A 14,674-nucleotide genomic window follows, 5' to 3' on the forward strand; every position below is an offset into this window, starting at 1 on the left:
TGTGTGCAGATTGCAAGTGGCCGGCGGTAAATGTAAATGCAGCGGATTTGATGTAGAACGCAGCTCTCTGAACTGAGCTCAAAACTCCGCCGTATTTGGGAAGCAAACAATGTCACGACGCAAACAGTCGAACCCAAAGCCGTTGAATAAAGGTGAGTGTAAGCAGCTCTTTGCTGCCCCCTCTCTGTATATTTGTAGTGCATAACTTACACCTGCTTTCAAAAATTAACGAAATCAGCATTGTCAGCTCGTCAGCTTCGTTGTTGTTTTGTTTTTTGTTTTCGGGGTTTTCCATATCGAGTAAAGCATGTGAACGAACTGTGTTCCGTGTTCTTGTGATTGTTAACTAGCGTGGGGGAGCGGCAGGGGGAGGGGGAGGGTCGAAGAAAAAAAACAACAAACTATGCGATTACGATTGTCAACTTGAATTCAACTTGTTCTGCGACTCGACTTTAAGCTAATTTCGTTATAGATTGGAGTTGGAAGCGAGGAAGGGCGATTGGCCACACCTTGTTATGGGATATTAACTAATTACATTTCGTTGTTTGCTGTTTGTCGCTTGATATATGAGACGCGCAATCAACAACAACACTGAATGCATTTTGGAATCGATAATGTACGTGCTTTGCGAGCTGTCGAGCTGTGGGGAGCTTAAGCTGAGTGCTGAAGCTTTCTTCAACTCCTTATCGGCGAGTCGAGTTAGCACGTTTCGTTCAGTTGAGCTTGGATTCAATTCGATTTGGGTTTTAGTTTTCTTCACTCGAAGAATGATATCACTAGTCATGCAAATAAAATGTTCCAAGCACAAAGTGTGTACACACTGGATAACAACAGAGAGTGCAACTGTATGTGTGTGTGTCTTAGTGTAGCAACAGCTCCAGTTTCGATAAATTAGTGTGCTTATCTATGCAGCTGTTGTTGTTGCTGTTACTGCACCTGCTGTCGCTTTCTTCTAGCTCACACTATCATAGGCTCACTCTCTCTCTCTCCGTCTCTCTTTCTCTCTCTTGCGTCGTGCTGAGCCGCTTTGCATATTTATCTTTTGCACACTTGCTGCGGCGCCGTCCACATGGCTGCCTCTGTTCTTGTTGCTGTTGCTGCTGCTGCTGTTGAAATTTCTATAGCTTAAAAGCGCGCAGTCGATAAACTTTTATCACAACTGCAGCAACAACAACAACAATGAAAACGTAAACTGTGTGCAAAGCAAATGTATTGCGTAGTCCGCTTTGCTGTATTTCTATTTTGTTTTTTTTTCGGTGAGATATGGCAACGCCAGCTTCGAGTTGAGTTGAGTCGAGTCGTGACTCAAAGTCGAGTCCCTGTGGGCCACAGGTCGACACAGGCGAATAGATAAACGTTGCGTTTATTTTTTATAAATTTTAATTACTTCTTATCACTAATTTTATGTTAATTGCCAACTGTGTTGTTCCTCTCACTCTCTCGCTTTGTTGTCTTCTATTCGTACTATTATCTGGCCAAAAAGCAACAGAGCCCAACAAAAGACACGACCAGCACAATTTTACAGTCGTAGTCATCGTTGCCTTCGCTGTCGCCGTCGCCATCGTCGTCATCGTCATGCGGGTGACAATTTCCAAGTAGAGCTCAGGGCGCAGTTGAATTGGATTCCAGTTGGAATTTCTCACTCGCTCTTTGAGTGTGACCATGTGATGATGTGATGGGCTGCTCCCCGTTAGTAATCGACGGGTACGTGTCAAGCGGCCCGTTTTGCTTTGTGTGGGGCTTCGATACCGAGAGCAGGTATGTTGTGCACACACACACAGTGTACAGTGTGTGTATTGCAATTGCAGTTGCTGCTGCTGCTGCTGATAAGCCAAAGCTCAGGTTACACCAAGAGATAGCTAACCAAGGCCACCCTGTGCTGCTGCTGATGATGATTACCCGTTAGAGTTGTCCACTTCAATTACGAGCATCGAAGTGGAGAGGGGGTGGGTAGAGGGGGAGGGGGGATGCATGCGAGAGAGCAAGAGATAAGCTCTCGATACGAGAGCTTTGGCCATTTTGACATTGTGTTTAATAAGCGCGAGATAAGCTTTTGTCGTTTGTCGTTGTTGTGTTCTTGTTTTTTCGATGTCGTTTTTGTTTTTGCATTGAAATCGCACCAGGAAATATCAGCAGGCAGATAAATAACAATAACAATAACAATAATAACAACTAACAACGGCAACGACAACGACAACGACAACGAGAACGACAGCAACAACTTCAGTCACTTGCATTACAAATTACAAAATGTTGTTTTCGTTCTCTGTACTTCTCGCATTAAGTTTACTGTTTTTGTTTTTGTTTTCGTTGTTGTTGCTTTTTGGACAGCACATTTGCATATCAACTGCGATAGTGATAGCAATAGCAGCAAGGGTGGAAGGGGGGGAGGGAGGGTGGTAGGGGGAAGGAACTTGGAACTTGGGAACGCTTGAGTCTTGAGTCACAGCCAGAAAACAATTGCGATATCGAGAGTCAGAGTCAGAATCAGAGTCGAGTGCTTATCGCTTATGGAACTGGAATTGGAACTAACAAAAAGCAGTCGTCGCTATAAATAAATGTGTAGTATCATATTTAGAATAATGAGCAAGCTTTAAAACGAGTCTGCTCGACTCGCAGATACTCGCTAGCAATTTTAGGCGAATGCAAATCATTATAGGGGTAATTCTTGAAAATTGAAATTAATAATAATCATATTTAGAATATTGTGAACGTTTTAGGCGAATGCAAATCACTATAGGGGAACTTTTGTAACTTCAAAATTGAAATTGAAAGTAATCATATATGAGAGCTCGATTTTGAGATATTCGGTATCAATTTCACAATTAAAAGTTCAAAATAATACTTTTCTATAGAAAGGGAAATAATCTTACTATAATATTTATAGTAATAATAAAAATAATATACATTCTAAAAAATCAAAATAAGACTTGTAACAAAACTTTAGATGCATAAAGATGCATAAAGATGGGGAAACTCGGATTTGGAAATACATTTTTATTCTTGTGCAAAACACTTCTAAAAAAAACTCTGTGAAATTCAAATTCAATTATTTTAGACAATTTTTATGACAGGTGTAAAGCTTATTTTTCCATTTGAGCGATAAAAACATATACGTGAATGACTTTATAAATAACAAATTTTACTAAAAATAAGAAGTCAATATTGTAGACATTTCTTATTATTGTCTTTTTCATCGTCAAAGATACTCGGACTTAGTACAAAGTTATTTTAGGCTTGTAGCTCAGAGTGCAAATATTTATAAGCACACATTTATCAATGAAAACAAGCAGCACAACAATGATTGATGAGTTGATCTGATAGCGAATACTATGTGCAGCGATTACTGCAATCGAAATCGAAATTGGAATGAAATGGAAATGGAATTCTTGTAATCTCAAGCATTCAGTATGAAGAGATAAGATCGCTGGCATCGTTGTTCGTTCTTCGTTGTTCGTTGTGGCATTTGGCTAAAAATAGCTGCACTGCAAACAGCCGAAAATAACGATAGAGAGCAGGAATAGAATAATATAGTTTTGTACTCTGTATATGATATCGCGATATGTGATAATGATGAAGGAACTCAAGTTTGGGCAGCGTGACTTTATGCATTGGAATGCCAGGCGAGTCAAGATCTTAGATTGCTGAGTAATCATTGCCATATAAGATGGAGGGGGTTAAGAGGGGGGACATTGAGGGGTTGTGTTCGAATCGCTGTTCTAATCGTCAATGAAATCGAAATAAACTTGAAATTTGATGCCCAGGCGGCGATAATGTTTTGTAGTCATTTTGAGAGACAACCACACAGCAAAAGCAACAACAAAAAAAAAGCTAAAAAAGCAGAGAAAAAAGCCAAACAGCAATTACAACAACACGCAGCTATCTACAAGCGGACAGCTGTTCCAAGTTGTTGTTGTTGTTGCTGTTGTTGTTGTATGATTTGTACAGCGCGCGCTTATCAGCTGATCTGATGGCAAGATTGTCGCGCTTTGCTTCAAAATGAGAATGAACTGAAAACAACGACACAGAAATTGTAGCAACAACGACAACTAAAAACTGAAAAATACATAAAACAATTTTTGTTGTTGCTGCAGCTCGTCGTCTGGCTGTTTTATAACAATTTCAAAAGATTTTCAACAAAAGATAAAAATGTCAATGTGATTTGGCTTGTCGGATTGTGAGCTGCCATGGCTATAGAAGGGGGCAACCGGGAGGGGGCAGCAGCAGCAGTGATGAGGGCAGCAGAGAGTATGCAGCAACTACTTTATAACAACTACATACGAGTACAAAATACATACACAACACACAACACACTTCTGCTTAGTGTACTAAGTAAAACAGTTGAAAAAACAACAAAAAATCAATTCATTTCACATTTAATCGACACGTTTACTTGATAAAATCATTCAAAACAATGATAATAATAACTCAATTTTACAATTCTATATTTGCTGTTGTCTTTTCGGTTTTTTTTAGAGTTTATCTCTGTACTTAATAAATTTACTTTATTTATTTATAACTCTAAATGAATCAAGGTCGAGTTAGAAGATTTTCAAAATTTGCTTATGAAGTTTACACTTTGAAATTTAGTTTTCGAATCTCTGCTTACAAATTGCTGTTCTTAAAATTAACTGAACATTTCTTGATAAAAACATTGAAAACAATTCTATTAGTAACTCAATTTTGCTGTTGTCTTTTGTTTATTTTTTTAGAGTTTATCTCTGTACTTCATAAATTTACTTTATTTATTTATAACTCAAAACGAAGCAAGGTCGAATTAGGAGATTTTCAGGATCAGTTCAGTTAAAGCTTTGAAATTTATTTTCGAAAACTCTACTCACAAATTGTTGTTCTTAAAATTAACTTAGTATTTCTCTCAGTGCATTTTCCTAAAGATATGGCAATATTGTTTGTTGTGTCTGCTATCGACAGCGATCTGCTTCGGACTCGGTTTGCGATTCCAACTCGGACTTGACTTAATTCGAGCTGCTGATGATTTTGGCAACCGTCAGTGGAAAGAGAGTTGGGATAGAAGAGGGGGTGTAGGGAGGGAGGGAGGAAAGGGGAAGACCCGCTATCGTTGCGCACGCCTAATTAATTTTCGTTGGTCGCTCGCATTTGTCGGCGATGCCATCAGATATCAGTTCCATTCCCGCCCCAAATGTGGGCTTCAATCTAAATCGGCAATCATGAGCTAGGGAGAGGGGGCAACCAAGAGGGGGGAGAGGGGACTATAGCGGGTCGTCAGCGCTCGCTTTGATTCGAAATAAGAATCGACTGTCGCCTGGTCGCATTGATAAGACGTCGCTTCCCATAAATCTTTGTCAGTTCATGCTTCGCTTCCCCTAGTCACTCTTCCCTCTTCACTCTTGAGTCTTCGGTTGTCCAGCTCTAATCACTATCGCGATTACTATCGGTTATCGGCTAGCCACAGTGTGCACTGATTTCGACGCTCGCTTTTGCTTTTTTTTGCCTTTATCGCGAGGGTCGCTTCCGCAACGTGTCTGCTCTTTGTGTTCTAGTGTGTGTGTGTGTGTGTGTGTGTAGGAATATCATGGTGGGAATCTGAAATTCTCATATTTCGGACACTTTATCGCAAGCGGGACATCGGGTACTTTTCCCCCAGCGCAACATTTTGAAGTGCTCCGACTTGGACTTTTTTTCGTTTCGTTTTTTCGCCTGACTTTTCGAAGATAATCGCTATCGTTATCGGTGGCCTCTACTATGACGTTGCTCCACATAAATAATTGGCTGAAGGGCAAAGAGAGGAGAACTCTCCTCTCCTTCTCTCTTCTCTCCACCTATGTATGTAGATCGAGTTTGCTTGAGTCCACTTTAGATTCGCCGATTCGATTTCAATTTCGTGCCGCGCAAAACATCATCGGAGATTATCATCTTTGCTTCTTCTACGTATTCCTCCACCCACTTAATTAAGTTGATGCCTCGTTGTCGATGTCGATGTGGCTGATGTGCCTGATGTGGCTCGTCATTGTCAGCAAGCAGCCGCTGTTCAATTTCGTTTGGGGCCTTTCTTTATCAATCTCTTGCGTTGCGTCTTATCTTGAAATAAAGTTCACTCGAGGTCCTATTATCTATTCCCAGCGATCAGCAGCAACGGTTGTCCGCATCACTCGCTGTTTAATTGACCAGAGACCAGAGGAACGGCAACTGGATCGGATCGCATCGGATCAGATAACTCTCCTCACTCTCAGGCTTAGAACTCGCTCTTCTTAATCCCCCGGTGGTCGCAAGTTTCTCTTTCTTTCTCGCTTTTTGCATCTCGCTCATCAATCAATTATTAATTACAAGCATTTTGTGCTCGAACTTCTTCCCTCTTTCCGTTTGGGCGATAAATTGATTAAATTTATACTTGGCATGTCTCCCCCTACCTCCCTTCGCCCCCCTCAAGTGGGGGGCGCACTTTGAGTTCCCATTTCAAAATGAAAATTTAAGTGCTGCGATTAATTTGGCTTATCAGGAGACGAGCAGCAACTGAAACTGAAGCCAAAACAAGTGCAATTAAAAGATTTTTAAGCAAACATTTGTCATTAGAGATAAGGCAGGTGGGCGGGTGAACAGGGGGCACAGGGGAGGCAGGGAGGCGGGGCAGCAAGGTAACCTAAACCAAAATTGGGATGTCTCAATTGGGAATCGAGGTAGTAGGAGCGGGAGAGGAGGGGAAGAGGGAGGCGCTGCAGCAAACTAATTACACGATAAACGACGCGCGACGTTTGTCTCTCGATGTCTCCACTCGCTGATTACCCCCCTTGCCCCTCCCCCAGTGTAGAGTAGCTCTATTTACGCACAGCAATCAAACAAAATGAATGGCAGGCAGTTTAAATGTTGCTTTGCTGGCGACGTTGCTGCCTGCCACACACTGCTGTTGTTGTTGCCACACTGCTGCCTGCTGCCGCCTTTGTGTGTGCCCCACGTTCAACTCCAACTCCAACTCGAAAGCTCTGCGACTGCGACGCGTCGTCGTGTCTCGCAAGCGGCGGCAATCGATTAAAAATCCATAAAAATATATTTCTAGATTTTATGTGCTGATCAAAAAACAGCGCAGGCAACGCAGGGCAGCACTGTCCCCCTACTCCCCCCTTCAGTGTATGGGTGTGTGTTTGTGTGTGTAATTAAGTCTGCAAGCAGTCGCGGGGGGTGAGTGGGAGGGGTGAAGGGGGAGCACAATATGAAATCTATTTATGCCATTAGCTTTGCGCCGATCACAAACAACGATAGGCATTTGGGCCCCCTCCTTTCCCCTCCGTTCATCGGTGGCCATTTTGTTTATCTCTCGGTTCGCGTCTTGGCTGAAGCAGAAGCAAAGCAGGAGGAAGGCAGAAGGCAATAAGCGAGAGCGAGACAGACTGAGTAAAGTACACACGAAGAAATTGAATCAAAGATTAAAAACGAATCATTCATGTTCCCAAATGGAAACGAACGAGTTCGCGACATGTTGTGCCACAACTAAACGGGGGCAGAGGGGGAGGAGTGGGGAGTGGGGAGTAGTTGTTTCATTTGATGACTATCGCAGTCTGTTGCCAAAAAAAGAAAAGAAAATCAAAGTAGAAATAAAGTGGTCTCATTCTTTTCTTTATTGGGAAGGGGAATCGCGTCATCAGCACAAAAATCTCATTAGCTCAATTTCGAATTATGTTTGTCAGATACGACGACGGCGATCTCTTGTTATCGATAACTTCTTCCTCTCTTCCTCTTTTCCTCTTACATATCGTCTCGACAATTTTGACAAACTCAATTATTGAGAGCAGCTCATGACTCGATTTCGGATTGCTTTCTTTTCCCTTTCCTGTCTGTCTTCCATCGTCATCGTCGAGCACTTTGCGCCTAATCATTTGAATGGCCAACTGGCATTCGACGATGACGATGACGATGACGCAGATGATGCAAAGAGAGATGCAGATGCAACACAGCCTGAGTTCTGCCTCGCCGCCACTTGTTATCTAAATGCCAGCCTCAGAGTCTCGTCTTCCATTATGATACTGCGATATGCGCACAACACGTGGATTCATCTCAGGCAAGAAGGGCAAATACTCCTCGAGAGAAAAAGAGAGAGCGTAGAGTAGAGAAGAGTTTTACTTATAAGCGCATACTTCTCTTCTCTATCTGCCCGGCAATCGAATGCGTCGCCAATGCGTCGCCTTAAAGTCGTCTTCAAGTCCAAGTTCGAGTTCGAGTCCAGGCAAAATAAGTTGACAAGATACGCGGACTTTTGAAGTTGTCTTACTTTCAAGTCGCACTGCGAATACTCTTTACAAAAGTGTATTTCGAGTTTTAACAAAATAGGAATATTTTGCAAGTGAACATAAATTGATATAGAAAAGTAAGAGTCCAAAATTGAGTAAGGAATTATAAAACAGGTTTTTTAAGGGGAAGATAGAATATTTTTACTATATTGATTAGGTTGCTTTTTATACACCGTTCAGAAATAATTTGCAATATGCATACATAATAATAATAACATGCAATTGATCCATAATTTCAGGCAAATGAGAATATTTATAGATCTATTTTGATTTTTATACCCGCTACCCATAGGGTAGAAGGGTATTATAACTTTGTGCCGGCAGGAAATGTATGTAACAGGTAGAAGGAGGCATCTCCGACCCTATAAAGTATATATATTCTTGATCAGCGTCAACAGCCGAGACGATATAGCCATGTCCGTCTGTCCGTCCGTCCGTCTGTCCGTCTGTCCGTCTGTCCGTATGAACACCTAGATCTCAGAGACTATAAGAGATAGAGCTATAATTTTTTTTCGACAGCATTTGTTATGTTTGCACGCAGATCAAGTTTGTTTCAAATTTTTGCCACGCCCACTTCCGCCCTCGCAAATCAAAAAAATCGAATAACAAGCGTAATTGTAAAGCTAGAATTGCGAATTTTGGTATATACAATAATAACTATAGCATTTATGATTGCTGAAAATTTGGTTGCGATCAGATAAAAATTGTAGAAGTTATTAAAGAAATAGTTTTGTATGGGCAAAAACGCTTTCTATGTATGTGTTGTATGTATGCGTATACGTATACATGCTCGCCTCTATATTTGTATCTGTATGCAAGAGGCACTGCGATAGCTCTATTGGTAGAGTGCAAGCATATTACTGTTGCGGTAGTCGAGGGACTCGGGTTCGAGCCCGCTCGGGGAACAAAATTTTTTTTTTTTTATCGTATTTACAACAATTATAAATAAAAATTGTGGATTTTACTAAAGAAATATTTTGTATGAGCAAAACCGCCTGCTATGTATGTATTGTATGTATGCGTATACGTATATACATGCTCGTCTATATTAGCATCTGTATGCATAGGGGTTCTTAAGCAATGCGATAGCTCAGGTGGTAGAGTGCAAGCCGCGCATGTTGTGGTGCCCGGGTTCAAACCCGCTCGAAGTACAAACTTTTTTTTTTTTTAACCACCCGGTCGGTGGAGCTCGAGTTCAAATCCCGATCGAAAATACATGCATATTTATTTTTAATATTTTGAGATTATTACCGTAATATTTTGCTTTTATTCAAAATGGGTAGCGGGTATTTCACAGTCGAGCACACTCGACTGTAGCTTTCTTACTTGTTAATATAGTTCACATATGAATCTACAATACGCTATATAGCAATTTAACTTTTCCAGCTTTTATTCTATTTATATAATATTTCTTTATTTAAAGTTTAACATGAATATTATATATATTTTGAATTTTGATAAACATCACATTTGAATTTACAATATGTTATATAGAAATTGAACCTTTCAAGCTTTTATCTTTTTACATTTCTTTACTTAAAGTTGGACCTTAAAAATGTAGTTTTATATTAAAAGATGAAGAAATATAATTTTTAGGCAAATTGTTATTATAAAAACCTTAAAATAGTAATATTTTGAAAATAGAAGATGATTATAGAATTTTTAAACATATTTATTACCTTATATAAATTTCAAATTATGAAAGGCAAATTGTAAATGGTAAATTTGATATTCTAATCCCATCTTTGGGGATTAGAACAATTAGTCAGCTATTCAAGCCATGAACCTCAATTGGAAGCCAGTAAGTCAAGCAATGAACTTAAAGAGCTGAGAGTTGGCTTAGTCGTTGTTGCCCCATTCGCTTATCAGTTGGCGGCAGCGTATAAACTGAAGTGTTGAGGAAGCATAATTTACATGGCAACAGGCGCCATTAAGCGCTGCTCAAGCCGCAGCAAATCGCAGTTGAGCCGAGGGAGGGATAAAGAGTGAGAGAGTGTTGAGGCACAGACAGAGAGGGAGAGAGAGAGAGAAACGGGTTTGCACGCTGCGTGGCAAAGACCTGTTGCAAGCCAGCAAACTGCAACTGCAACTGAAACTGCTGCAAAAATCTTCTGCTGCGTCTGCTGATGGATGCGTGTTTGTTTACAGCCTCGCTGTTTGTTCAGTTTAGCGTAATTGCCGCCGTCCTTAGGCGCCCTGTGCTTGCAACATGTTGCACTCTCCCCGCTCCCTCGCTGCCGCTTCACTTGCAACGCTGTGATGCGCGCGCGTCGCCGCAGGGCGCAAAATTAATGTTAACAACGTGTTCGAGAGCCTCCAACAAAGTCGCTTGTCCTCTCAAGGATGCCGACGCACATGCAATTTGAATGCCAGCCAAGTGGAAAGTGGACAGTGGACAGTGGACGGACAACAAGTTGCTCTTAATGCTGTGCTGACTTCGAGTTGTGTCTTCGCTTTGCGTTTGGGCATTAAAACATTTTAATTATGGCCCACAAATGTGCGCAACTGTCTTGCTGAGTGGGCAGCCAAGTAGGTTTCCCCTTCTCTTTCTCCTTCTTCTCCCCTCCTTCTCTTCCCCACTTTGACTTAAATGGCATTTAGATAAAGTTGCGCATACGCCACGTCAGCCGAGAGCTGCTTGAAGTGGACATCGATTTATGATGTCATTGATTGGCATTTCAACAACAAACACAAACACAATTCCACACTGCCAGAGTTGACATTTTCAAATCTGCCAAGCATCTCCCTCCTCCACTTCTCTCCCCCTCTGCTCTCACGCTTTGCGTCGTGCGTCATTTGTTCGGGGCTTTGATAAGGACAGCGAGTGCTTGTTCCCTTGTTGCCCCCTCGAAAGCAAGTTGACTTCTCTGTGTTGTTATCCGCATCGCGAAATATGAATTTCATTTGAAATCAAATTGAGCAAATGAACAAAAATAAATAAAGACATTTTGTCGCCATTCCCTCTCTTCTCTCTCCTTCTTAGCTAATTGCTTTTGTTCTCATACGCGGCTGCTGCTTTAGGTTGCTAACTTGGCAATTGAAGTGCAGATGAGGCTGCTGATATTGATTTTAAGATATGCACTGCATTAGTTGAGAGCGAAGTACATTTCATTTTATATACGAAAGCTTTGCTTGATGATGATTTGAAAGTATTTCTAAATTGCATTCCTGTTGCTAAGCAAGCTAATAGAAACTATAAATATAAACTGAACTGAAAATGCAGCTTCTCTTCTATAGATTGTCATCTACTCTTTTTAGTACTAAAATTGATAGTTTTGCTCAAATAATAATAATAATAATTGATAGTTTTGCTAATCAACTTAAATTGACTTTTTTATGTGCTTAAAAACAACAATTACTTTATACAATATTTCATTTATTACATATTTGAATAAGAAACTTCATTCATTATTGATGTTGCTATTCTTGTATTCATTTGTTTATAAGACTCGATTTATCCTGACAATCTGGTATATTTTCAACTCTATGATTGATTTATCCTTGATATTTAATTAGTGTCTTCTTATATGTGTATTTATTAACAGTCTACTTATAATAATAATTTATTTAATCATTTTTTGTTATAGTGTCGGTTAGTTTGGTCTTCGTTTTATTGATATTGCAGTGTTTACTTATATTACTGCAGATTTATCTCAATTATTTTATTGAACTGATGTTTTTTATAATTCTGAATTCTTTTAATATTGAACGGTCTTACTTCTTCTAATTCTCAATTCCTTTAAATGCCTAGCTTACATTTTAGTGACTCTAATGTTGAGGTTTTTAACTAAGGAATTGCTTGCTCACTTTGGCTTATCCAACTTTTTAGTTTAAGTTAATTTGTAGGGTATCTTTTTGTTAGCTGAACCTTTGTTTTGCTCAATTCCTTGTTGTTTTCGCTGGCTGATATCAACATCAAGCAGAAGCAGCAGCAGCTTCTTCCATCGCTCATCTTGCCCCCCGCTTATCGTCGCCTATCGCAGCCCATCTAGACAAGCTAATAGTACTTTGACTTGGGCGCTGCCTGACTGACTGACTAACTGACTGACTGACTGAATTGCTGGCACGGTCTGGTGATGTTGTTGGTGCTGATATGGCAGCCATTAGTCGCTGGTGGGCTGAGGAGATGTCAGAGCAGAGAGAGGGCAGAGAAGGGAGAGCGGGGTGTAGAGTCGAGCCATCCATCTATCTATCTATCGTTTGGTCGGTCGTCATTTGGTTTGTGCTTCAGTTTCAGTTTCAGCATCGTCTGCTGCTGCTGTCTCTTTGCTCTTAATTATGTTTGTTGTTGCTGCTGCTGCTTCTGGAGCAGAGCATCCGTTTGTCGATCTCTTGGACTGATAGCATTTATGATTTACGTGGTACATTGCATGGCATTTGTTTTGTGCTTTACATTCATTTTCATTGCCTGTCATTATTTCGTTTGCTTTTCGATTTTGATTTCAGTTCGGTTTTTGGTCTTCGGAATTTCGGTTGCCATGCCCCGACTTTGTCTCTCTCTCTCTTTATCTCCGTCTCTGTCTCTGTGTTTAATGTCTCTCTGTGCAGATCGAGGTCAGCGATTAGAAAACGCGCGCGACGTCAACGTCAAAGTTAAAGGCATTTTTGTCGATTACAGCGCGAAAAAAGGAATTCTGAATCGGCCCCCCAAAAAGAGAGACTCCGCTGACTGCAGTCTCCACTTCAGAATAGAGTTGGCATTGCCCGCATTATTTTGTGGCTCTATCGCTTCAATGTCACTATCCACTTTTCATATCCCATTTCAGCCGCTGATAAAGACGCGCTCGAAATGGCCAAGCGACGATAACTTGGCGCCGCAGCAAACCTTTTTTTTTTTTTGGTTTGTGGGGCAGGTGAAGCGCCACAGCGCGAGAGAGAGAAAGGGAGAGGGAGAAGGAGAGAGATGGCTAATTCGACTGCTTATAATTATTTTATAAGTGCAGCGACGTTTGCCTTCTTCTTCTTCTTTAGCTTATCCATGAACCGGCATGCCAAGCCGCATGATTCACTTGGCGACGCTAATTTTCAATGTCTCGAGCGGCAGAGAGCGGGAGAGTGAGAGAGAGAAGAGTCTCTCGACTCATAGCCAGCGTGGAAGTTGTGTGTGTGGCGATAATTCCATGTAGATTAGCGTTGAGTGCAGCAGTAAGAAGAACGCGATAAGCGCGCGTTCCAGAGCATCGTCGAGGCAAGTAAAACGAAGCGAAGTGAAGCGAAGCCTCGCAACTCGCAGCTCTGAGGCGACTCTTCAACGTGCAACAGCAACAGCAACAGTTGAACCTTGGGCGGCCTGGGCAGCAACATTTGGCGTCATAATGTAAGGCAACAAAGCAGCCAAAGGACAGTCTGAACTGAGGTAAAAGAGCTTCGACTTCGAGTGAGTGCATATCTTGAGTTTGTTATCCAAAATGTTGGGCCTCCTCGTTGTCCAGCTGAAAAGAGCGAGACAACAGACTGAGTGAGAGAGCGACAGAGGGAGGGGAAAGCGGGGAGTGCGGGGGCAACTGTCGCCTGGGTTTTTATTTTTGTTTTTTAGCTGATTTTGTAGCGCTGATTTAGCTTTTTGTTGTTTGCTGTGTGTGTTTTCGACTTCAATTTCTGTTGAGCTGTTATCTGTCATGCATATCCATATGTGCTCTTGCTGTTGCTGTTGTTGGTGCTGTGGTGGCTGCTGTTGCTCTGGCTGTGGCTGTGTTGCACCACTCTCTGGCAAACGTTTGTGAAAACAAAATTCGCCTTTGCTTATCGCTCATTTGGGGGCCACGTAATTCTCAGTATTTGCTAGGGCTTTTTTCTCCTCTTTTTTTTTTTGTGGTATTTCTACTTGATATTCGACGCGATTTGCGATTTGTTTATTAGCCAATTTATCGCGCAAAATGTGACTTTGGTTTGGTCTCTACTATCGATAGTAGAGGTGGAAAACTATCGATAGTAGGCGCCATCGGTATTTTGAACCATCGATTGTGCCATCGGTATTCTACGATAGTAAATTTTGAGCCATCGATAGTGCCATCGATTGTCGCAGATAATATCGCCTGACACTCAAATTTTGACGTATTATCGCTTGTATTGAATTATTTTTAGTAGTCAAGATAGTTCTCCACTATCGATATTAGAGGTGGAGAACTATCGATAGTAAGCAACATCGATAGTAGATAGTAGCATCGATAGTAAGCAAACATCGATATAGTATCGATAGTAGAGGTGGAGAACTATCGCTAGTAGGCGCCATAGGTATTCAATTTTGAGACATCGATAGTGCCATCGATTGTTATCGATAATATCGCCTGACATTCTAATTTTAACGTATTATCGCTTGTATTGCATTCTTTACAGTAGTCATGATAATTATGTCGTGACTAGATTGTAGCTCGATAGCGCTCAATTATCGATAGTGTCAATAGTGCCATCGA

The 14,674-nt window shown here is 41.1% G+C and overlaps 1 protein-coding gene across 1 annotated transcript in view; it reads left to right on the forward strand.

The window, feature by feature from the left end:
- Positions 1–11: 11 nt before the first annotated feature.
- Positions 12–14,674, forward strand: part of LOC117566112 (zinc finger protein ush) — a 60,433-nt gene continuing 45,770 nt past the window's right edge. The window contains exon 1 of the mRNA XM_034245582.2: positions 12–152. Within this exon, the coding sequence (XP_034101473.1) occupies positions 110–152 (43 nt within the window). The 5' untranslated portion in view covers positions 12–109. The remainder of the gene's footprint in view (positions 153–14,674) is intronic.

Source organism: Drosophila albomicans, chromosome 2L (genome assembly GCF_009650485.2).
Source record: "Drosophila albomicans strain 15112-1751.03 chromosome 2L, ASM965048v2, whole genome shotgun sequence".
NCBI lineage: Eukaryota > Metazoa > Arthropoda > Insecta > Diptera > Drosophilidae > Drosophila > Drosophila albomicans.